The 22,440-nt window shown below is 45.4% G+C and overlaps 2 protein-coding genes across 4 annotated transcripts in view; one reads left to right on the top strand and one right to left on the bottom strand.

The window, feature by feature from the left end:
• The window catches only part of WDR90 (WD repeat domain 90), a 44,887-nt gene extending 32,534 nt beyond the window's left edge, over window positions 1–12,353 (bottom strand). The window contains exons 1-12 of the mRNA XM_082199033.1: window positions 12,253–12,353; window positions 10,858–10,949; window positions 9,887–10,063; window positions 8,861–8,999; window positions 8,120–8,290; window positions 7,244–7,367; window positions 5,716–5,783; window positions 4,941–5,050; window positions 4,530–4,760; window positions 3,390–3,452; window positions 1,470–1,538; window positions 1,244–1,354 (exon numbers count right to left, since the gene is read on the bottom strand). Coding sequence (XP_082055159.1) covers window positions 1,244–1,354; window positions 1,470–1,538; window positions 3,390–3,452; window positions 4,530–4,760; window positions 4,941–5,050; window positions 5,716–5,783; window positions 7,244–7,367; window positions 8,120–8,290; window positions 8,861–8,999; window positions 9,887–10,063; window positions 10,858–10,949; window positions 12,253–12,352 — 1,455 coding nt within the window. The 5' untranslated portion in view covers window position 12,353. The remainder of the gene's footprint in view (window positions 1–1,243; window positions 1,355–1,469; window positions 1,539–3,389; window positions 3,453–4,529; window positions 4,761–4,940; window positions 5,051–5,715; window positions 5,784–7,243; window positions 7,368–8,119; window positions 8,291–8,860; window positions 9,000–9,886; window positions 10,064–10,857; window positions 10,950–12,252) is intronic.
• A 94-nt stretch (window positions 12,354–12,447) lies between these two features.
• On the top strand, window positions 12,448–22,030 carry LOC309518755 (adenine nucleotide translocase lysine N-methyltransferase-like). Of its 3 annotated transcripts, XM_082199241.1 has the most exons (7): window positions 12,448–12,518; window positions 13,265–13,582; window positions 13,811–13,965; window positions 15,579–15,683; window positions 16,646–16,786; window positions 18,440–18,490; window positions 20,928–22,030. In XM_082199241.1, exons 3-7 carry the CDS (start codon window positions 13,813–13,815, stop codon window positions 21,159–21,161), a joined length of 684 nt encoding a protein of 227 aa, XP_082055367.1. In that variant the 5' UTR covers window positions 12,448–12,518; window positions 13,265–13,582; window positions 13,811–13,812; the 3' UTR covers window positions 21,162–22,030. The 3 variants fall into 3 exon arrangements, with proteins under 3 accessions (XP_082055367.1, XP_082055369.1, XP_082055368.1); XM_082199243.1 differs by lacking the exon at window positions 16,646–16,786; XM_082199242.1 differs by lacking the exon at window positions 12,448–12,518 and having other exon boundaries at window positions 12,543–13,582.
• Window positions 22,031–22,440: the final 410 nt, after the last annotated feature.

Consider the following 22,440-nt stretch of genomic DNA (forward strand, 5'->3'; position numbering starts at 1 on the left):
TGGCATGTTTTCGACAGCAGGCAAACATGTTCAAATTCTCCAAGGCTTCAAGGGACAAGGTGCTTTTGGGGGTCATGGTTTTGTGCGTGTGCTAGCGTGTTTGTAGTGGTATTGCAGTTGCATGGAGGATGGATGCTTTTCCTTTTATAATTTGTTTATTGTACATGAAACATTTTCAACGTGTCATATTTTAAACTGGTTCACTATGTTTTACTTCAAGACTTCTTGTTTGCAAGAAGCAACTCATTCATTAATTAGTCACTACTCTCATCATCAAGCTAATTGATATCCTCTTTTTAGTAAAAAATAGATATGACCCTTTTGCCCAGAGTTAACGCCTGTTTTTAGGGGCTATAAAATTGAATGGGGGCATTTGGTCCTATGGGTCTGAATGCCCCTTAAGTGCTGCCACTATCCCCTTCTAGCCTCAGTTATGCCTGTTGCCCATTCTGACTTGCCCAGAACCTTGCGCTGAACCCAATGGTCATCCTTGGCTTAACAAACTACAGTTTATTAATGAGTGCATCTTCATAAACAATAGTTTATTACTATTAGTATATTCATAGTATTATACCTGTAGATTTCACACAATACACACAGAGAGACATGCACCAATGCAGCAACAATGACAAAGGCATTTTGGAAGCAATATGCAGAAGTGTACAAGGTGTACAAGGATATTGGACAAATAACACAGCAAAAGAATGCCTGCCCCTTGCTGTTTATTAACAGCTGCAAAAACTGCATGCGCACAATGATCAAAATCAAAAAAATTAACTTTCGCGAATTAAAGCAGGAAGTCAGGCTGTAGATATGAAATTCTTTAACCTGTGGGTAACCTGTGGCTCTCCAGATGTTGCTGGATGCTGACTCCCATCAGCCCTAGCCAGCAGAGCCAATGGTCAGGGCTGCTGGGAGTTGTACCTCAATCTGGATGACCACAGGTTCCACAACCCCGCTTTCACAACAGCTGGGTGAAGTTTATGAGATACCGAAATACTGCTTCTAATTCTACCCAAATCTCAGAATGCATTCATCTGACGTTATGAAGGCTCCTGGTGCATACCAGGCTTCTGCAACCTGGTGCCCATTCCTGGCCACTGGCAATACTTGCTGGGGCTGAGCAGAGTTGCAGTACATAACATCTAAAGATCCCCAGGTTGAGACGGACTGGTGTATTTTTAAGTCTCTCCTGTATTTTTATTGACATGTGGAAAAACAAGACAAAAGAAACAAATGTTACCTTATCAGTGTGCCCAGCAAAGAACCGCTGTTTGCCAGTGTCTAATGCAATTGCTATAATCAGAGCATGGCAGGGGTAGACCACCACAGATCCATTTGCAGCCCACAGAGCCTGGGTGACAAAGACAAAAGGTCAAATGAGAGACTTCTGCAGGGAACGGACTACACTTCTTGCTTGAAGCATTAAGTGCCAAATACGCATGATGAATAAATTCAAGCATACTGACCCATTTGGTACTGAAGCCTCCAAACCCAATAACCCTCTTCAGCTTCAGGATTGGATCTGGCAAGAGCTTCTGGAGGAGAAAAATCAACCCATCATCAGATTTAAGATACTCTGCTAAGGCCAGGACTATGTATAATAATACACTGAAGTGAGTCTCCACCTTTTCCATTCAGGAAAGGAATCTTGACATGTGTAGAAGTTTCCTGTAAGGGCGTGTTACCCAACCAAATTATGGGATGGGAGAGGCCTCTCCTTGACATAAGGACTGTTGTTCTGTGGCAAAGCGCTTGCTTTTCAAGCAAAGGTCCCAGATTCAATCCCGGGGTAGGGAAAGGTCTTGTTGGAAGATTAAGGACAGATAAAATAAATGGCGACCTCACACAGTGCATAGTTAAACTATGGAACTCACTCCTGCAGGAAGCAGTGATGGCCACCAGCTTGGATGGCTTTAGAAAGCGGAATGGACAAATTCATGGAGGACAAGGCTATCCATGGCGACCATCCATAATGGCTATGTTCTACCTCCAAGGTCAAAGGCATTATGCCTCTGAATATCAGGTGCTGGGAACTGCCGGTGGGCAGAGTGCTCTGGTTAGCCCCTGTGAGAACAGGATGTTGGACTAGATGGGGCACTGGCCTGATCCAGCAAGCTCTTCTTACGTTCTTAAGATTGCTGGCCGAAAGGCCTGGCAAGCTGCTGCCAGTCAGTGTAGATAATGCTCATACAGATGGACCAATGGTCTGACTTGGGATAAGGCAGCTCCCTGTTTCCAGTAGCTGCTCCATGCACATATGGCTTGTGGCCAGAATTGGAGGGTTGGCAGCCACTGCTAGCGCAGGGACTGATGTGGGCAGCAATGATCATAGGAAAGAGGCCAAGACTCAAGAGATCCACAGCTTCTCCAGCCAACCTGTGGATTCAGAATTGATCCTGATTTGCTTGCACAAAAAGCTTTTGAAGCGGTAACGCCATGGCCAGTCTTTATTGAGCCTTACGCCATGATTTGTTTAAGCGGGGTGTGTGTTACATGACAATGAGCATTTATCCTGATTTGTTTACAGGGTATTTGCACATCTTACCGTTAATCATATCAAACCGTTAATCATACCGTTAATCATATCAAAGTTTGATTGTTCATATCAAACTTTTCAATTCATTTCCTCACTGCTTTTCAAACCACTAGTAGTCTTGTTCCTTTTTAGAGTGGATCTGTTACACCAGGGCAGTGGTTTTCAACCAGTGTGCTGTGGCACCCTGGGGTGACTTGAATGATGGTCAGGGGTGCTGTGGGCAACACTGGTCTCTGTCCCTGTTTTCTTCCCATCCTTTGATGCCTTCTCACATCTCTGCTTCCCAAAGGCTTGCACAACTGTTTTTTTTTTTGCAACAGCCCTGGCTATATGTTCCGCAGGTGAATGGTGCCTCTGGGAGGCACCTCTCTTTAGTGGGGAGGAAGCTCACCAGAGACCAGGGACAGCAGCAGCAGCAGCTGCCTGGACGACTCCCAAGGAGAGGGGAGAGGAGGCTGAGGGAACACTCCACAAGGGAGGGTGTCTGAAAAAGTGTGAGAAGCTGTCAGCTCTGCAGGCAAGGGGTGACATAACTGGACTCTTGAGCCCCACAGGGTTGCCGCAGAAAGAATGGATTTAGCTGGTTAAGAAAACAATGGACTCAAAAAGTTTGAAAACCTCTGCACCAGGGTAAGAAGAGTGATTTAATCCACTATAAATATGCAAATCTAGAGTTTCAGTTTGTGCCTGAAACTCTCCTGCAAAATACTGACCGTCTGCAGCTATCAGTGACTGAAGAGGCCTGATGTAGCTATGTCTGTGAAATCAAGGCATCTCTTCCAGGTAGCAAGGGGAGATGGGAAGTTAAAGAGTGGCACTTTAAATAGCACTAAAAGGCAGGATCTCTCACCATGCAACGAACTGAGTCCTTGGTGGAGATCACCTTTGGTCCCATCGCTTGTGCACACACATCCTGGAAAGAGACAAAATAAATTAAAATGTTGGCATGGGAGCCAAGAACCATTTAGGGGTGTGTTGTTATTTATTAGCCCACCAGATGTAGTTGGACTGGCCAGCATGACCAGTGGTCAGGATGAAGGGGGCTGTAGTCCAACCTCTGGAGGGCGGTGGGTATCCCACCCATGTCATAGAGTGTTATGCACTCTTTGTGCAACCTTATAAAGGTAAAGTTCAGTCTAGTGGCTATATCGCAGATGGCTCTCCATAACATACAGTTTCACTGCACATACCGTATTTTTTACTCCATAAGGCACACCTGACCATAAGGTGCACCTATTTTTTTTTGGGGGGGGGGATTCAAGAAAAAAATAATGCGGCTCTTGGGGGCTTTTGCGCGAGGTGGGGGCAGTGAGAGAGCCTCGCTCTGTCCCTTCCCCCACCTCCCACAAAAGCCAGGGATAGCTGCACGAAGCCTCCCCAGGGCAGCAGGATGAAGGCTCCCCGCTGCTCTGCGGAGGCTTCACGGGCTACCCCAGAGCCGCTCAGGAGCTTGTGGGGCTGGCAGGGGAAGCCTGGCTTTCCCCCACCGACAGCCCCAAAGAGCAGGTCGGGGAGCAGCGGGAAGGCTGCCCACAGCCTTCCCGCTGTTCCCAGAGCTTGTCGGGGCTGGCGGGGGAAGCCCGGGTCCCGTCCCCCAGCCCCAGGGACCACGCATTTGCTCCATAAGATGCACAGACATTTCTCCTTAGATTTTAAGAGGGGAAAAGTGCATCTTATGCAGCGAAAAATACGGTAATACTCTCACAATCAAGCAAGAGGAAGTAGCCATTGAACACTTCTCCTTACAGAGATAAGAGTCATCTTGCTGCCCTGGAGTCCTTTGGAAGGAAGGGTATTATATATCTTCCCCTTAACAGGTAAGAGGTTCTCTGGGAAGCAGCAATGGTGGCTCTTTTGCTGTCTCTTTCTTGAGGACTAGCAGATAAGCCTTCCTCATCTGACCATCTTTTCCAATCAAAGGTGAAGACAAGCTATGGATTTATTATTCTAGAATGTGCACTCGACAGTCATGGCTATGGTGCACGCTTACCTCATCAGAATCAACACTGACAGCATGAACAGTAACATCCCCATTTTTGTGGGCATAAACATGAATGCTGCCATCGCCCTCTGAATGTGCTGGGAGAGAGGAATCCCCTCTGGCCTGTGGTTCTTCCCTCCAGCAGGTCTGGTCCACAGCGTCTACTGTCTGTAGAGGGGCAGAGGTTGCCCGGTGAATCTTGGGGATGCTCTTTGTAAGGAAGGGAGACCGGCGAGGAGTCTGAGAAAATGATAAGCGTTGAAAAGCAAGGATCACAGTCACAAATCTCCAATTTCTAAATCAAGACCCTTTGCCAGATGCAACTGCTATAGAGCACTGCTTCCTGGAAAGGCAGATGCAATCCAATTCCAAAATATACATGGCTCTGAGCAAGAGAAATAGCTATCAAGGCATACTCACTCGCTTCGGACTGGTAATTTGTTGAATGAGAGACACTCTGTCCTGAACAGGCTTGCTTAGAAATACTTCCTTTGGAAGCTGGCCAACTGGATTGTCTTCTACACGAGCAACTGAAAGGACAAGCAGAAGACATGTGACAACAATTCACTGCAGGTTTGCTCAGAAATAAGTCGCACTGCATTCAATGGGCTTGTGCTGTCAGATAATCATATCTAGGCTACACAACCTCACCTGGGACTTGCGTCAGAATAGATATGTAAAAGATTGCACCATCAGGTTCTTGAAGACCTCTAGGGGAAATTGTCTGAAATGGGAATCGATTCCAGGACCAGAACAAGCCACACATTGATGCTAAAAGGACTGTATTCTATTGCTAACTTATTTCTTATTGAATTCAGGAAGGGAAAGCAGACAACTTCTGGAAGCAGGCCTGAATGCAACAATGTTCTCCCCAACTTAGGATTCCCAGAAGCTGGTACGCTGCCTCCAACAGTGGAGGGTAGAACATAGTGATCATGGCTAGTAGCATCTTTTAGTACAGGGTTAGCCAATGTGGTTCTCTCCAGATGTTGCTGTACTACAACTCCCATCATTCCTGACCACTGTCCATGCTTGCTGGAGTTGATGGGAGTTAAGAATTGACTACTCCTGTAGTAGATGTTTTGCTCACATCCACTCTCATCTGGCATAAGATGGTCTGTGTTGGATGAATTTTGTCCTGGGATGAAGAGCTTCCATTCCCCTATAGCCTCCCTTTTTTTTCTTTTTTGCCTACCTGCAGCAGGATTCAAAGTGCCTTTTTGAATAGAGTCAAATGGCATCTTGGACCCATCAGAAGGAAACCTGAGCAAGAAGATCAGAGAAATGGTGACTGGTAAAAAGTGTGGAATGTAAGGAAGAAATGGTTTTGTTTCACTGGCTCAAAGGAGGATGCTGGACTACCAGACAAAAAACACAGTTACACTGACTATGACCACTGGAATGTGGCCAGATGCAGCAAATTCTGCATGTTGCAGTAAACAATGTGGACAAACCAAAGAGAATGACCACATATCAAGATACTCTTAATGAATGGTTAGCAGCCAAACGGCTTTCTTCGGGGAGCTTTCTGTATTTACACAGATATGCGGAAAATATCTACTTCAAAACCCCAACTGCAGTAACAGGAATACAGCCCAATGATGTTCCTTGGTCCCAGCACCACAGAGGTGTTTATCGGGATCTTGCCCAGTGCAGTATCACTGCCAACACTAAGTTCTGCAGGGGCACCTCTCTTCCTACTGAGCTATGTGCCAGACTCCAGAAGCTTCTCGAGAGCAGGGATGGTAAAAAGCTTATTTGGTTCAGTTGAAATCTCCTTGGAGTTGGCTAATGTTTGAGTATTCTAGTGCAGTGGAGTTGGGAGACCAGGGTTCAAATCCAAGCTCATGCATCTCACTGTGCAACCGCTGGCCAGTTACTCTCCTTCCCTCAACCTAACCTACCTCACAGGGCTGTTGTGAGGATAAAATGGGGAGCAGAGAACCACATGCACCACCTTGAACTCCTTAGAGGAAAGATAAAAAAATTCCTTCCAGTAGCACCTTAAAGACCAACTAAGTTAGTTCTTGGTATGAGCTTTCGTGTGCATGCACACTTCTTCAGATACTTCAGATACTTCAGATTCTTCAGTATCTGAAGAAGTGTGCATGCACACGAAAGCTCATACCAAGAACTAACTTAGTTGGTCTTTAAGGTGCTACTGGAAGGAATTTTTTTATTTTGACTATGGCAGACCAACACGGCTACCTACCTGTAACTGGATCCTTAGAGGAAAGGTGAGATATAGATCGAGAACAACAGAGGTGCATCTAACATCTTCACTGTACAGCTTTTACCATATGAAGACACACCTCTTTACACTGGTCTTTAAGAGTTAAAAATATTTTGTTTTGCAGGGTCTCACCTCGTTTGCTGAACTCATACTGTTCTCTTCTGGTTGGAGCAGTTTTACTCTCTAAAATTGTTGGCTGTTTGGTTTTTATAACTGTTTATTATGTTGTTGTAACCTACCCTGGGACCTTGTGGTGAAGGGAAGGAAGAATTCTTATAAATTGATAAAATATGCCAAATCTTAGCAAGTTATGGAAACACAATAGTCAGAAGCATACATGAACTATAGAACTGCTCACTCACAACACACACATGCACACACACCATTTCTTTAACCTCTAAAGGAGAGGTATGCCAGTTACAAAGAGAAGCAACGGAAGAAAGCTGGCATCCCACGAAGAACCACAGAAATACAATTCAGCAAACCGTACCTAACATAATCGTAGAGGTCATGCCAATTTTCACCTTTCGGCACAGGAAATGTCATTTCTCGTGGCATGGGGGAGATGCCCTGCGTTGCTAATTTGGACTGATGAGCCTCAGAGGAGGTCACACCTAAAAGCACAGAAAGGATGAAGGAGGCAGAAGCATCATTTGTTAGAAAAACAGCTTGCAGAACTCCAGTATCGCCCTCTAGAGAACAGTATTACACCAGCCCAATCCTATGGTATGCAAACTAGTGAGTATCCTATGACTGATTGGCAGACTGGGGTCTGTTTGTGCTATAAGTCTCAACAGCTGGAATTCATGACTTCCAATTAACAAGTGGGGCTCGGCATGAACATGTTGCAATCTGGAGTGTTCAGGGTTCCAAGCAACTGGACTGCATTCCCTGCTTTCTCAATTTTCTTCCACATTTCAGTTAGTATTCCATACCCACTGAGGATGCTCCATCCTCACTGGTCTATAGCTGTAGGTGGTAATTCTTCATTTTGGATTTTGGGGTGAATACGAGGGGGACAAACTTGTGCCCAGTTACATAATGATCTTTGATTTTCTGATGTTGAAAAGGCTGTTCCATTTTGCTGTTAATGAGACTGCTTGAAATGTGGATTTTTTTGTTTTTCCATTTGATTTTCTTTCTTGATGTTCTTTTTTTGATATATTGTTACACTATGTTTGTGATGTTTGAAGAAATGTTGTGAGCTGTGTATTCCCCCCACACACACACAAAGTAAAGTGGCATATAAATGATCTAACTAAATAAATGCCCTAGATATAAAACGACTTTAACCATGAGATCTTAGCAACTATTCATGCAACTATTAAGTCAGTGATCCTTTACGCAAGTTCCTTTTAATTCTCACCTGGATCAAAGAGCAAGTCACTAGTGAACAGGTTTTTCACCAGCAGGTTGGAGCAGAGCTTGACACTCTTGAGATGGCTATAGCTTCTGTTCAAGTACAGAAAGAGGATGTAGCGGAGGTCGAGAATCAGGCAGGTCCACCGCACACTGCTGGGAGCCAGGCCCACCAGGTCTAAAAGTCAGAAACACACCAAGGAAACACCTGGATTTATATAGACATTCAACACACTAAATCTCAAACCTTACAGGCAGAATGGGCTTCACGCATTAGCCCACTTCTAATTTTCAAATGCTTTGTGAGGAAGTGGCTATGATTGTGAGCTGGGATCCAGGTAAGTACCCAGTTCAAATCTCTCCTAGGTCCCAAACTTCCTGGGGACCCAATAATCTTTCAGTGCCTGCTTCCCATATAAGGTATAAGCATAATCATCATGGTCTACTTTAAAGGACCCTTAGAAGGATTGCTGTGATGATATATAGAAAGCGCTGGGAACAGTCAAAGGTGCTATTATATAGACGCCCAAAGCAGTATTATTTTGGGGGTGGCAAAGCTTTGCTTCTTCATCCATAACCACGTTCTATTCTCCCTACCAGATCAATTCAGAGTCTAACCAAAAACCTAGATTCTCAAGGAACTTTTAATTTCAGCCACCAGCATCCTGAGGACCAAATCAGAAGGTATTCAGAGCTACCTAAGCTTGCTGAGCAAACAGCAATTTGGTTGGTCTTCTTTGTGTTTTACCTTGCTTGGAAGCCTTGGATGTGCTTTCATAGACTGACCCTCTGGCTGCCCCACAAATAAACGGGAACTGCAGCCATGTGGCAGTTGACTTGAACTCCTTAAAGAGATTGGAAAAGGAAATGCGGACCACCTGGCTGTCCTGGAAATAAAGAAATGCAGACTATTCACATGGGTTGGCTATTTCAATAGGAAGGCAGCAAACACCCAGTTCTTAAGAAACAATAAATATCAATAACCATGGCTGATGAAAGAAAACCTACATTTTAAGCAAAGCTACATACTGTGACCTGTGTGGACCAGTGATGGGCAGAAGGTTAGTTCAGGATCTACTGAGTGATCTCTGGATGATCAGCAAGGTGTTCTAACTCCCAACTGGTTGGCTCCACTTTCTCTGAACTGTGTTCATTCCAGCTTAGTATTATAGCAACAACAACAATCCAACATTAAGAACTAGTGTCTGAGTTTTTATGGCTCCCCCACCTTCCCGCCTCATTTCCTTTTTCTTTTTTTGTTATGCCTTTCCGACTGTCTGTTGGTGAGGAAGGTCTTTTATTACCCCGGATTATATGTAAACTGCTCTGGGAGGCTTTTTGGCTGAAGAGTGGAGTAAAAAAAAAAGTTAAGATTAAACTAGCAGTGTGAAGGGTTTCACTCGAACTTTTCTGTATGCACAGCAACTGCTCTATAAGTGAGCCAGGAAGTGGGGAAGCTCTGCCGGGCAATGACTCTCCATTCGTGTCCCACAGTAATCTTATTCCAGAGGCCCTCTGAGATTACTTCAGGCCTATCTTCGGCAAGCGTAAGGACTAGAACTTTGCATTTCATAAAAGTGAAAGCTACAATGCTCACAAAGCCAAGTCTGCAAAGGTGAATGGATCAAGGCCTCCAAAGAGGATAGGCCCACTCGATGGTACCACAAAAGGTACTGTAAGAGATCTGCATTTCCTCAGACCACCTAACATTGCCCTCTTGCTCATTTCATTACACAACTGGTCATTAATAAATAGGAGAGAAACTCTCACCCACCTCTGTGGCAACGTCCAAGTGCACTACGAAATATTTGGTTGGTGCCGGCTTGAAGAGGATGTAGAGGTAGCGACCGGTGAGACCCAATGACTGTGTACTGGTCTTGGGGAGCTGGAGGTAGTTACTAGCAGGCACAGCACCACTGATGCGATACACCGTCCCTTTCAGAGTCTTGTCCTGGACACAGGAGGATAAAATAGATGGAACAGCTCAGGTAAAAGAAATCAAGTCACACAGAAGCTGGAGTACAAGGCTGGAGGAAACCAAGGATGTATGTAGCATAATGGCAATTAACACAGCATTAAGGAAATATCAGCAAAGGACTTAGTGTTCCATTTCACTCTCCCTGATGTGATCCCCAAGTGGAGGGGAACAAGGATCCAGTTCAATTCCCAGAAAGCTCCAGGTTTGAGACCTCCAGCAGATGGAAGTCCTGACACATATGAAAATGTACATGGCTTTGGTGGGAAGGCATATGATGCAGAAACCTTCCTAAAGGCAAACAGGTCTGTGGCTGGCCCAGCCTTCTTCAACCTGGTGTAGTGGGTCAGTGCGCCTAGCTGTTGACCGGAAGGTTGGTGTTTCAAACCCACGCAGGGATGGCTGTGGGCAGGATTCCTGCACAGCAGGGAGTTGGACTAGATTACCTTTGGGGTCCCTTCCAACTCTACAATTCAATGATTCTATGATTACAGGGGTTTTGGACTACTACTTTGTTGTCCAGATATCTGGAGGCAAAGGTGCCCTTATGCATGCTACTTTTGAGTTCCATTAGGGAAAGGCAGGATAAATTTGTCGCTCTTTCCATCTCCCCCCTATTCATGGAAGGGAGAGCTCACATGCAGCAGTGGTGGCAGTGCCACACTTGGTCGTCTGCAGGCTATTTCCACTCACCACAGGCGACCAGCTGAGTGTTAATACCAAGGCTACGTTTAACTACCCAAGAAAGGATCAGGAACTTCTGACACTACCATAAAGGTTGTCACATCGCCCTCCTTCGTGGACCTTTTCCATTCCTCAACTTTAAAGTGCTTGAAGATGTTTAGATAGGGATGCTGCCACACTGTAGAGAAAACAGATCAGTTAACCCACAAACAATGTGATTCCTGCTATTGAAATTACTTCTCTCTCTTTACACAAAGCAGGATTGTTCCTATGCTATCTTCTAAAATTAGAATTAGCCTCCTAAACAGAAGGACAGCTATGAGTCCCAGTGGGGGGGGGGTTGCATTTTTGCTAAAATGATCTCATTCTCTCAATTTTCCCACTGTTAAAGATAATCAGTAGAAATGCTATCTTACTTTCCAACATCAAAAAATGAAGAAAAAGAAATAAAAACTTAGCCAAAGTATATGTGAGAAGGTCCAATGCCTAAATAATGACCCTACTTTTAGTAAGGGGGTGGGGGTTGATTCTTGTTTTGTTCTATGTGATATTTGGGGTTAACACTTTTAGTATATTCTGTTTTCCCAGATTGTATTTTACTTTTTATGTTAAGGCACTGTAAGTCCTACTGAGCATTTAACTACTACATATCAGACAGATATCTAACAGGTGAAGACCCCCCTTCATACAAAAAAACTTCACTTGTTGAATTTCTACCTGTCATGTAGCTGCAAAATGCCTATAACAATCATAGATGCAAACTATTTTTCCTAGCAATGTTCCTGTGCATTGAGCTGCATGGTAGACAGAAATAGAAGAGTTTTCCCCCCAGGTATGAATGAAGAATAGTTAGCAGTGCCTGTCAGGCACTGTTAAATGTACAGGAGCTCAACCCAACTAGGAAAAACAATAATGTATCTCAAAAATAATGTATCTCAAAAAAGATCCAAAGCACAGGCTATTTCATATATATACTGTATATATATCTACCCTGGGCTCCTCCTGAGGAAAGACAGGATATAAATCCAAAACACACACACACACACACAGCAACTCATCTAGTCCTCCAGAAAGCCAAAATCATCTCATAAGGACTAAAAACATAAGAAGTGCGTCCAGTCACGGCTGCCTACAGGCAGAAATCTGCCTACAGGCGAGGAGATGCGTCTCCCCTCATCACAGAGAGGAGCGAAAAGGCTACACCTGGCGAATTTCTGCCTGTCCTGTCATGCTGCTGCTGCTTTGAAAGCGCAGGAGCCCTGTCAGGAAACAGCAACAGCAGCAGCTCCACGGGTTTTCTTTGTCTCGGAATTGGTGGGGCTGTGGGGGACTCTTCCCTCTCCCGCCCCGTGGATGCTCAGACTCCGAGGAGCCTCCAAACCAGTCCCGCCTGGCCGTGCAGGGGTCCTAGTGCCCCTCATTTCCCCAGAGCCCAATACCCGCCCTGGCTCCCCTGCCCTCCCGATCCCCTCGGCGGGCACCTCTGGCCATGGCTGCCCCGCTCTCTCTGCGGCTCCGCTTCAAGCCCGCTCTCCCTTCCCGCCGCTGCCCGAGAGGAGCGCGCCCAGCCTCCCAAACCATAGAGTCGCCTCGGGCGGACTGCGGAGGATGGAGAAAAAGCCTACTATTCCGCTAGGGCTAGAGCGGCCGCCCCATCACAGAGTTCATGGAGAGAGTGATAAGCGACGCTCTCGCTTCCGATTTCCGTCTGGGCGTTCAAGAAAGCACCTCGCGCGCTCTCAATAAGGTGCGTGGCCTCTCTGCACCATTGTATCTCTATGGTGGGCCTGTTCCCATCCGTTCTATTTACGCAGAAGAATCTATAAACCGCTTGCCCGTAATGCATTAAAACCCTCAGAAAAGCATTAGGAGACGCAACATGTAGAACTCCTTTGTTATGTCAACTCCAGGCAAAAGGAGCAAAATAATTTAATTATATGGCAAAGAGAATGTAGCCGCTTGTGTTGGGTTGATTTCGCTTGGGGAGAAAAGCTGTGTGTGTGTGTGTGTGTGTGTTTATTTAGGGCACTTTATATCACGCTTTCTGGTGCTAAAATCAAACTCAAGCTGCTTACGATGAAAATATAAACCACCAAGAGCAATCCCTAACTAAATGTTTTAAATAGTTTAGATAATGGGGTGTTTTATTTCGTTACTGTAGCAACTTCAGGGTGAATACTGGCGCCTATTTTTCTAGAAAAATAGCACTGCACACACCCATGTCAAAACCATAAATGAGAACTATCAGCTCACTGTGGGGAGGCAAATCCAGTGCTTTTTTCTAGGGGGACGCATACCTCTAAAGATTTTGTGAATTTTTGGCCTCATTGAGGGGCAGTATTTCAATATGAGTAGGAAAATGAGAGTACCCCTAAACATTTTTAAAGAAAAAAAGCACTGGTCAAATCCATATGACTTTCTTTAGGTCAGGCTTTGTGACAGGTCTTTTAGGAAAATAAGAAGCTATCCTAACACCAGTTTGTTCCCACCTAGCTCAGTACTGCCTACACTGGCTGATAGCTGCTCTTGAGAGTTTCAGAAGGGGCTTTCTCAGCCCTACTGGAAGATGCAAGAGATGGAACCCAGGACCTTCTGCATGCAAAGAAGACCAGCTCCAACAGACCAGCAGTCCTTTCTTTCCTTCACAGGCAACGGAATTGTTATGCATGGAATAAGGGATGTGTTTTCTGCTCTGTTCGGATTGCTACACAAACTGTGTTTTTGCACAAAGGGTAAAGTCCACCAAGGTTACAAAGTAATTTCAGTCTGGCCATTTTGGCTGCAAATGTTAAAGGACTGGAAGAAGATTCGGTAAGTTTCTTGTTGCAGATTCCTTATTAAACAGGAGACACTTCTTTGCACTATTTTTTAAAAATGGTTTGTTTCTTTTTAAAAGTCTGACTTTCCCATTTTCCCAAGCTGCCCTATGACCAGAGATCTGTCCTATTTTTTATTATTATTATTTTGCAGCCAATACTGCAGTGGCAGAGATGCAGCATTTAACTAGGAACTGATTTGCACATTCCTTTGTTTTTGCAGGCATGGATCATGACAACATAGAAAGGCTGGCAGCAGAGCTGCATAAAAAGGGGAGTTCCTGGAGCCCTTTCCAGGTGGCAGCAAGCACCAGCTTGGTCTTTTATTTTGCCTGGGCTGGATCTCTTGCCCTAGGCTTGCGCAAAGTGTATTTACAGGTATCCGGGGTTACCACCATTTAAAATTGTTAGAGAGCAGAGCAAAGGGAACAGGAGAAGCTGTGGAGGCTATGGGCAATAAGTGACTTATCACAAGGGGGCAGCAGAGCACACATCCAAAGGGTACTGGATGATTGTGAGAAAGGAAATAATTAGGTGGGGTTTGGCCAAGGGCTGGGGACGAAGGTTGCGGTTTGAATTCCTGTGAGGGGGTGAGCTCCCGTTGCTTGGTCCCTGCTCCTGCCAACCTAGCAGTTTGAAAGCACATCAAAGTGCAAGTGGGACGCGGGTGGCGCTGTGGGTTAAAGCCTCAGCGCCTAGGGCTTGCCGATCGAAAGGTCGGCGGTTCGAATCCCCGCGGCGGGGTGCGCTCCCGTTGTTCGGTCCCAGCGCCTGCCAACCTAGCAGTTCGAAAACACCCTCGGGTGCAAGTAGATAAATAGGGACCGCTTACCAGCGGGAAGGTAAACGGCGTTCCGTGTGCTGCGCTGGCTCGCCAGATGCAGATTGTCACGCTGGCCACGTGACCCGGAAGTGTCTCCGGACAGCGCTGGCCCCCGGCCTATAGATGTGAGATGGGCGCACAAACCCCAGAGTCTGTCAAGACTGGCCCGTTCGGGCAGGGGTACCTTTACCTTTACCTTTAAAGTGCAAGTAGATAAATAGGTACCGCTCCGGTGGGAAGGTAAACGGCGTTTCCGTGTGCTGCTCTGGTTCGCCAGAAGCAGCTTAGTTATGCTGGCCACATGACCTGTATGCTGGCTCCCTCGGCCAGTAAAGTGAGATGAGCGCCGCAACCCCAGAGTCAGTCACGACTGGACCTAATGGTCAGGGGTCCCTTTACCTTTACCTGGCCAAGGGCAGACTGAGGCTGGCTGGGCTGTGCATGATACCTCTGTATTGATCATCCTCCATGGCCTAGGGACTAGATAGAAATAAATTAATCTACAAGGAGCACCCCACCCAATCTCGTTCTGTGGTTTTATTAACTCCCCTTTTACATATTTTTTTTGAGACTGGCCCTGGTAACCCTTACCAAAGGGATGGCAGACAAATTCATTCAATGAATGAATGATGCATCTTAGGGGAGGACCAACTCTCAGCAGTAGAACACATGCTTTTCCTGCACAGGGTCCCAGGCTGAACCTTTGGCATCTCCAGGTAGGAGTGGAAATGTCCCTTGCTTGAAATACTGCATACCCTCCAACATTTCTCCGATGAAAATAGGGATGTCACATTCCATAATGATAATTTTGCTATTTATACCCCACACATCTGACTGGGTTGTCCCAGCTACTCTGGGCAGCTTCCAACATATATAAAAACATAATAAAACATTAAAAAAAACTTTCCTATGCAGGATTGCCTTCAGATGGCTCGGGGGTCAGAGAACACCATACCCTCCAACATTTCTCTGATGAAAAGCGGGACATTCTGGGATCAAACCAGAAACCGAGATGGTTTCTCCAAATCAGGGACCTCCCTGGAAAATAGGGAAACTTGGAGGGTCTGTCACTGAGCTAGGTGGTTTCATGTGGTATAAGGCAGCTTCCCATGTTCCTAATATCCATGCCTTTTGCAAAACTCACCAGCTTCTTTCCTATTTAATCCAGGTGCCATATGTACCCTCCAGTGTCAAGCAAGTGAGGAATATGATGTCGCTGCTGCAGGGGCGCTCTGGGAAGCTGGTGGATTTAGGATCGGGTGATGGCAGAATTGTAAGCACATCAAAATGCACCCGAGGGTGGGGTTGCCAAGGCCGTTGGTGCACGGCAAGGATCAGCATCTGCCTGCAACACTCACTGCCCGGTTGTGATTGAGATAAACGAGGAATAAATGACCTTTTGTTGATTGGGTGGGAGCTGTTTAATTACAGGGATGTTTTCTGTTCTAACACTGAGCTATATACGCGCTTCCTCAAATTTAACACCAGAAATCCTACCCTTTGCGGCTGTGCATTGTTTCAGGGGCTAATCCGCACCGTACATTTAAAGCACTCTTATACCGCTTTCACGGTCTTAGCTTTCTCCCAAAGAATCCTGGGAATTAAATTCTGCTAATTTCACTTATTATTAATTTGTACCCTGCCCATCTGACTGGGTTGCCCCAGCCACTCTGGGCAGCTTCCAACATATACATAATAAATAAATAAATCATAATAAAACATTAAAAAGCTTCCCCATACAGGGCTGCCTTCAGCCTTCAGATGTCTTCTAAAGGTTGTATAGTTACTTATCTCTTTGACATCTGATGGGAGGGCGTTCCACAGGGCAGGCGCCACTACCAAGAAGGCCCTCTGCCTCGTTTCCTGTAACTTCATTTATTGCAGTGAGGTAACCACCAGAACGCCCTCGGTGCTGGATCTCAGTGTTCGGGCTGAACGATGGGAGTGGAGACGCTCCTTCAGGTATCCTGGACGGAGGCTGTTTAGGGCTTTAAAGGTCAGCACCAGCACTTTGAATTGTGCTCAGAAATGTACAGGGAGCCATTGTAGGTCTTTCAGGACCGGTGTTATATGGTCCTGGCAGTTGCAGTTCTCAGCAAACTATATTTCCCAGGATTCTCCATAACTATTAAAACAATAAAAGAGGGTTTAAATGTGTGCAGATGTGACCTGCGCCATGAAACTAGCACAGCATTAGGCAACAGACAATGTGCCTGATTCTAGCTGCACTTCCAGGTGCTGGAGGCTTACAAACAAGGCTTCAGGCCGACAGTTGGCTATGAGCTCAATCCATGGCTTTTACAACTGTCCAACTTCCGTGCCTGGAGGGCTGGGTGCTATGGAAAGGTTTTCTTCCAGCGAGAAGACCTTTGGAAGGTAAGTTCTTCTCACATGGAGGCAAGAAGCTAGGCCTGTAAGGAGCAAACAGAAAGTGGAAGAAGGAGCTGTCTGCGGTAGCCATCTCAGGTGCATCTTAACTGAAGCTCAGGAGAAGCAAACGTTAGCAGCAAGGCTTCCCCTAAGTTTTGCAACTTCCAGATATTGTTGGGCCCCCAGCAGCTATGAGCACCAGCAGCATGGCCAGAAGCCCGGGGTTGATGGGAGTTGTAGTCTAACAACACCTGGTGATGGGAGTTGTAGTTCAACACCAACGAACCCACACTGTTTGCTCCTGCTATATAGTTTAGCTATGTGTTGTGAAGCAATGTTTCCTTGTGTTTGTCCCAAATCTCATAGAATCATAGAGTTGGAAGGGCCATCGAGTCCAACCCCCTGCCAAGCAGGAAACACCATCAGAGCACTCCTGACATATGGTTGTCAAGCCTCTGCTTAAAGACCTCCAAAGCAGGAGACTCCACCACACTCCTTGGCAGCAAATTCCACTGTCGAACAGCTCTTACTGTCAGGAAGTTCTTCCTAATGTTTAGGTAGAATCTTCTTTCTTGTAGTTTGGATCCATTGCTCCATGTCCGCTTCTCTGGAGCAGCAGAAAACAACCTTTCTCCCTCCTCTATGTGACATCCTTTTATATATTTGAACATGGCTATCATATCACCCCTTAACCTCCTCTTCTCCAGGCTAAACATGCCCAGCTCCCTTAGCCGTTCCTCATAAGGCATCGTTTCCAGGCCTTTGACCATTTTAGTTGCCCTCCTCTGGACACGTTCCAGTTTGTCAGTGTCCTTGAATTGTGGTGCCCAGAACTGGACACAGTACTCCAGGTGAGGTCTGACCAGAGCAGAATACAGTGGCACTATTACTTCCCTTGATCTAGATGCTATACTCCTATTGATGCAGCCCAGAATTCCATTGGCTTTTTTAGCTGCCGCGTCACACTGTTGGCTCATGTCAAGTTTGTGGTCAACCAAGACTCCTAGATCCTTTTCACATGTACTGCTCTCAAGCCAGGTGTCACCCATCTTGTATTTGTGCCTCTCATTTTTTTTTTGCCCAAGTGCAATACTTTACATTTCTCCCTGTTAAAATTTATCTTGTTTGTTTTTGCCCAGTTCTCTAATCTGTCAAGGTCATTTTGAAGTGTGATCCTGTCCTCTGGGGTGTTAGCCACCCCTCCCAGTTTGGTGTCATCTGCATATTTGATCAGGATGCCCTTGAGTCCATCATCCAAGTCGTTGATAAAGATGTTGAATAAGACCGGGCCCAAGACAGAACCCTATGGCACCCCACTAGTCACTCTTCTCCAGGATGAAGAGGAACCATTGATGAGCACCCTTTGGGTTCGGTCAGTCAGCCAGTTACAAATCCACTGAGTGGTAGCATAGTCAAGACCGCATTTTACCAGCTTCTTTACAAGAATATCTCCCAAGGTTCAGCATCACTGTTTGGCCCCAGGTTCTTTTAAGAGAGCGAGTTCCATAGCTGAACTATGTGCTGCAATATCTGAGACCATGGGACTGTGCTTTGCCTCCCAAAGCACAGTGGGAAATCAGTCCAGTCCAGAATAGAAAACAACCATTGAACCATCTCTCTTGACTAATTGTCTGCTGCTGGTGCTGTTGTTGTTTTAAGGCAGATCTCTCTGACTGCAACAATGTCACTGTGTTCCTGGCTCCCAGCTTGGTGAGTAGTTTTCAGATAAGCTTGTCTCTATTACCTTAGCAAAACCAAGGATGGTCAGTGCAATGCCCAGTCTTCACGATATCTAATGGACTAATGCCTTCAATTAACTGGCAGGAGTATTATGCATTCAGTCTTATGAACCTGCCCCGGTCTTAAAATTCGGTCTGAAACCCTGTTTCTTAGGCTCACCTCAGTATCCATTAGGCTGGTGAGTACTGGAGACAGGGCCTTATTCGTTGTGGTCCCATATCCTTGGCACTCTCGCCAAAAGAACTGCATATGACCCAATCTTTCTTAAGTTGTAAAGGTCTGTTTAAAAACAAATTGTATTCTATTAAAAAGTGTGTTTATCCTTTCTATAATCCTTTCTATAAACGCCTGCTGTTTATCCTTTCTATAATTAGGTGTTTGCTTTCTTGCATTTATTAATTATCTTCTGTAAGCTGCCCTGAGAGGGCTGCATCTGAAAGGCAGCATAGAAGCATTTTAGATGGATAAATTCCTTGTCACAGCCAACAAGTGGAAAACATCTTCTGCAAAACACTTGCTCTCATTTTCCCCAGCAGAAGGAATTGTCCCCATCTACTTCGTACAGTCCAGCCTCTGTCCTAGAAATCAGTCGAGACATAGAAATGAAAACCTTATACTAACAGTGGAGGCCGCTCCATTTGAGCAAAAGGGGCACAGCCTACCAGACTGTGTGTGCCTGCATCTGCCTACTTCACTTGCAACCAGCCTGGGGAGTCAGCTTCCTCCTCCTTAGTCCCTATATAACTCAACAGGATAACTAGAATTAGTTTTCTGCACCTGCTTGCTAAGGTGAGCTTGTTTTTTTTATAAAAAAAAATCATACTCCTGTACTGACAGCCAAAGGGGATTTAACAATCTTCACCACATACTGATTTAGTTGTTTTGGCAGTGTCTTTCATTTTAACACTGTCTGCTGGCTTTCTTTTGTGGGACCAGGTGGCAACAACTGAGTCCACCCGTTGCTAAAGAATGACGATTGCCCTAGAAGCGCCCAGCAGTCTTGCTGAGACATCACAACTGTGTGCTCTATTTACACTGCTGCTGTGTAGTCACCACAGCCAGATGCTGAGCTTGCCAGCTTCCCCCACCCCAACTGCAAAGTCAGCCGAAAGCAAATAATGTTGCTTCATTTCTGCAGAGGCTGCAGTTTGAAATTCACTATTCCCAAGTCACCTTATGCTAGATGCTGGTCAGTTAAGAGGGAAATTGGCCCAGTCTTCTCTTTGCAGCTTCCAGGAGTCACCTTGAAGGGTTTCCTTTAATTGATTTAAGTCCAGAATTACCAAACTGAATTCTTTCTGAAGGACCATCTGGCCCTGTATGCGTCGTCGGGGGGTGTTTTATACGTAACCCTGCCTCTGCAGACTATCATAGGGTATGTAGACTGAAAACAGGTCTTTTTCGCTGTTCCCACTGCTGCACAGGAAGAGACAGCATCAATTTGCTTCAGACACCTTGTAAAAACACTCAGATAGTTCAAGCTCCAGTTAGGCAGTTATCAGATGGTGTTGTTTTAGCTCAAGAAGAGGCTGATCTATTCGCTCATTTTATATTAAAACCAAAACATTATGGCCCTGTGTCTCCTCCCATGTCCCTAATAGATGCTGACTGCCTTGCTTCGATGAATCTTCTACGTTAGGCAATGGTAGAGGAACGTTCACATAAACTCATCGCATACACCACATGAATCTGGGAATCAAAGGAGCAGTTACGGCCAAAATTCATAGAAATAGAACAATTTTCCTGTAGGTTTTCTTTTAGTTCATGCAACAAATGATTATGCTTCAGTCTGAAGTTCTATACAGCCCAGTGGTGGCTGGTCCCCTTTGGAAATGGTAGGGCAGAAAGCAGAAAGACCAGCAGTAAGTGGTGCCAGAGCTAAGGACAGGCAGGGCCAATTCAGGGCAAATCCACACCATAATTTTACAGCATTTTCAATACACATTTAAAGCATGTGACTCCCCCCACAAGGAATCCTAGGAACTATGGTTTCACCTACACAGAGCTGCAATTCCCAGTACCCTTAAACTAGTTCCCAGAATTCTTTGGAGGATGTGTGTTGATTGTTCTTACATATGCATTGAATGTGCCTTCAATGTATGGTGTGGACCTGCCCTAATTCTTGTTTCGTCCCCATCCTCTTCCCTGCTGCATTCTACAAAGGCAACCCTGAGACTGAGGGGCAAAAAAGGGACAGGCAGTTCAATTCCTGGACTGATAGTTAAGCAAGGAGGCATGAAGATGGGGGCTGAGGGCAGATGGAGGTTGGTGGGACTTTGCCCTAATAGACCAACTTCTGCTGATAGAGCAGCACTTTTGTCCTCCCCAAGGCTTTCTTTGTCCACTGAGATTCATTGTCAAATCTTGCTGCTGCCAACATCATTGTAAAGCTGGCCTCTCTCGGCAGGTCCCGCTCCTGGAGAGAAAACTGCTTTCAGAACTCCCCGATGGGGCCTGCGTGGTGGCCGCCCGCTTCCCTTTCCTCAACTGGACTCCTACCAGCATTGCTGGAGACAGCTTAGAAACAGCCTGGGCCTATAACATCACGGCAGTACGGCAAGCAGGCAGGCAGATGCCCAGCCAAAGGCTAAACCTGCTCCACAAAACTCAGCTGTGCAGGGAAAATGGAAAGGATGCATGAAATCGACAACAGTGCTTTTCCTTTTGCTAGTAGTTGTCTTAACTAGGAGGAGGGGAAAGTTATTGGTTTGTGTTTGCTTTATTATATATTTTGTATTCTCGTTTTATATTTTTTCTGTTGTGAACCACCCTGGGATCTTTAGATTAAGGGTGGTATACAAATTTTAATGATGATGATTATGATAGGTTAACATGGTCCCGCAGTTCAGATGAGAGGGCCAGTAAAATAAATTTCCATAAATAACCACACACTTATGCCAAATGCAACACCACGACACTAGCAGTAATTCTTTTTTTCTGTCTCCCCCACCCCACCCAAATAATGGCTTTATCACCTTAAGGGGCTGATGGGTATTTAGAGATACCAGTGGACGAATCTACCCACATTTTTTATTTCAGTTTATCCTTTTTCCCCAGTCTTAAGTTCAGTTTAGCACATTGGTTTGCAATTTGTTCCCCTTAAAACCAGGCAGATGACCTTCTCAGTAGTGGTGCCCGCTCTGTGGAATGCCCTCCCATTAGATGTCAAGGAAATAAACAACTATCTGACTTTTAGAAGACATCTGAAGACAGCCCTGTTAGGGTTTTTTAATGTTTGATGTCTTACTTAATTTGTTGTAAACATCCAGTTTCAGTGCACATTTTAATATGCCCATTTTTCAAACAACTTCGCGCTTATATAATGCATGTTTAAATGCCACTTTCACTGGCATATACATATTTTTACACAATTTCTTCTAACATGCATGATCTTTTGGTATGAGAACTGCGTTGCAAATTTCAAAGATAAGCTGATTTTTAGTTTGCTTAATCATTCTGGGAAGTATGAGTTAGGCTGATTCCCACTGAAATGTGAACCCACCCAAGTTTCTACACGTGTCCAGTCAGTGCAATTTCTGCCTGTGCAATGGAACATCCTTCCTCTGCTCCCCCTGTGTGCCTCATATCCTCCCCAACTTTGTTCCAGAAGGTTGGGGGAAAACCCATCATAGATTTAGGGAGCACACAGAGTGCGAGGGTGCACAAGTCTTTGCACTGATGGAATGAGTTATTTAACACTACAGTACTTTGGGTACAAGATTCCCCAAGATTATTGATTTGGTGTCAGTTAAGTCTTCATATTTAAAAATCATTTTTCCATGAAGTTTGTAATAAGTCGTCATGCCAGGTTTTTGCCAAGAGGAGGGAGGCTGAGAAGTCAGGGTGTCCATAAACCTGTATTTTAGGAGAAATGAATCTTTGACCCAAATTGTGTGTTGTAGGGTCAGTCGGTGCATAGG

This window comes from Podarcis vaucheri, assembly GCF_965113315.1.
Source record: "Podarcis vaucheri genome assembly, chromosome: 14".
In the NCBI taxonomy this organism is placed as follows: Eukaryota; Metazoa; Chordata; class Lepidosauria; order Squamata; family Lacertidae; genus Podarcis; species Podarcis vaucheri.

What these genes read in the sequence shown, in the direction of transcription:
- LOC309518755 (XM_082199241.1), top strand. Translation starts at nt 13,813, where the DNA reads ATGGATCATGACAACATAGAAAGGCTGGCAGCAGAGCTGCATAAAAAG. An exon ending in TGCGCAAAGTGTATTTACAG is followed by an intron (nt 13,966 to 15,578) that starts GTATCCGGGGTT and finishes TATTTAATCCAG; the next exon opens with GTGCCATATGTACCCTCCAG. An exon ending in AGCGAGAAGACCTTTGGAAG is followed by an intron (nt 16,787 to 18,439) that starts GTAAGTTCTTCT and finishes TGTTGTTTTAAG; the next exon opens with GCAGATCTCTCTGACTGCAA.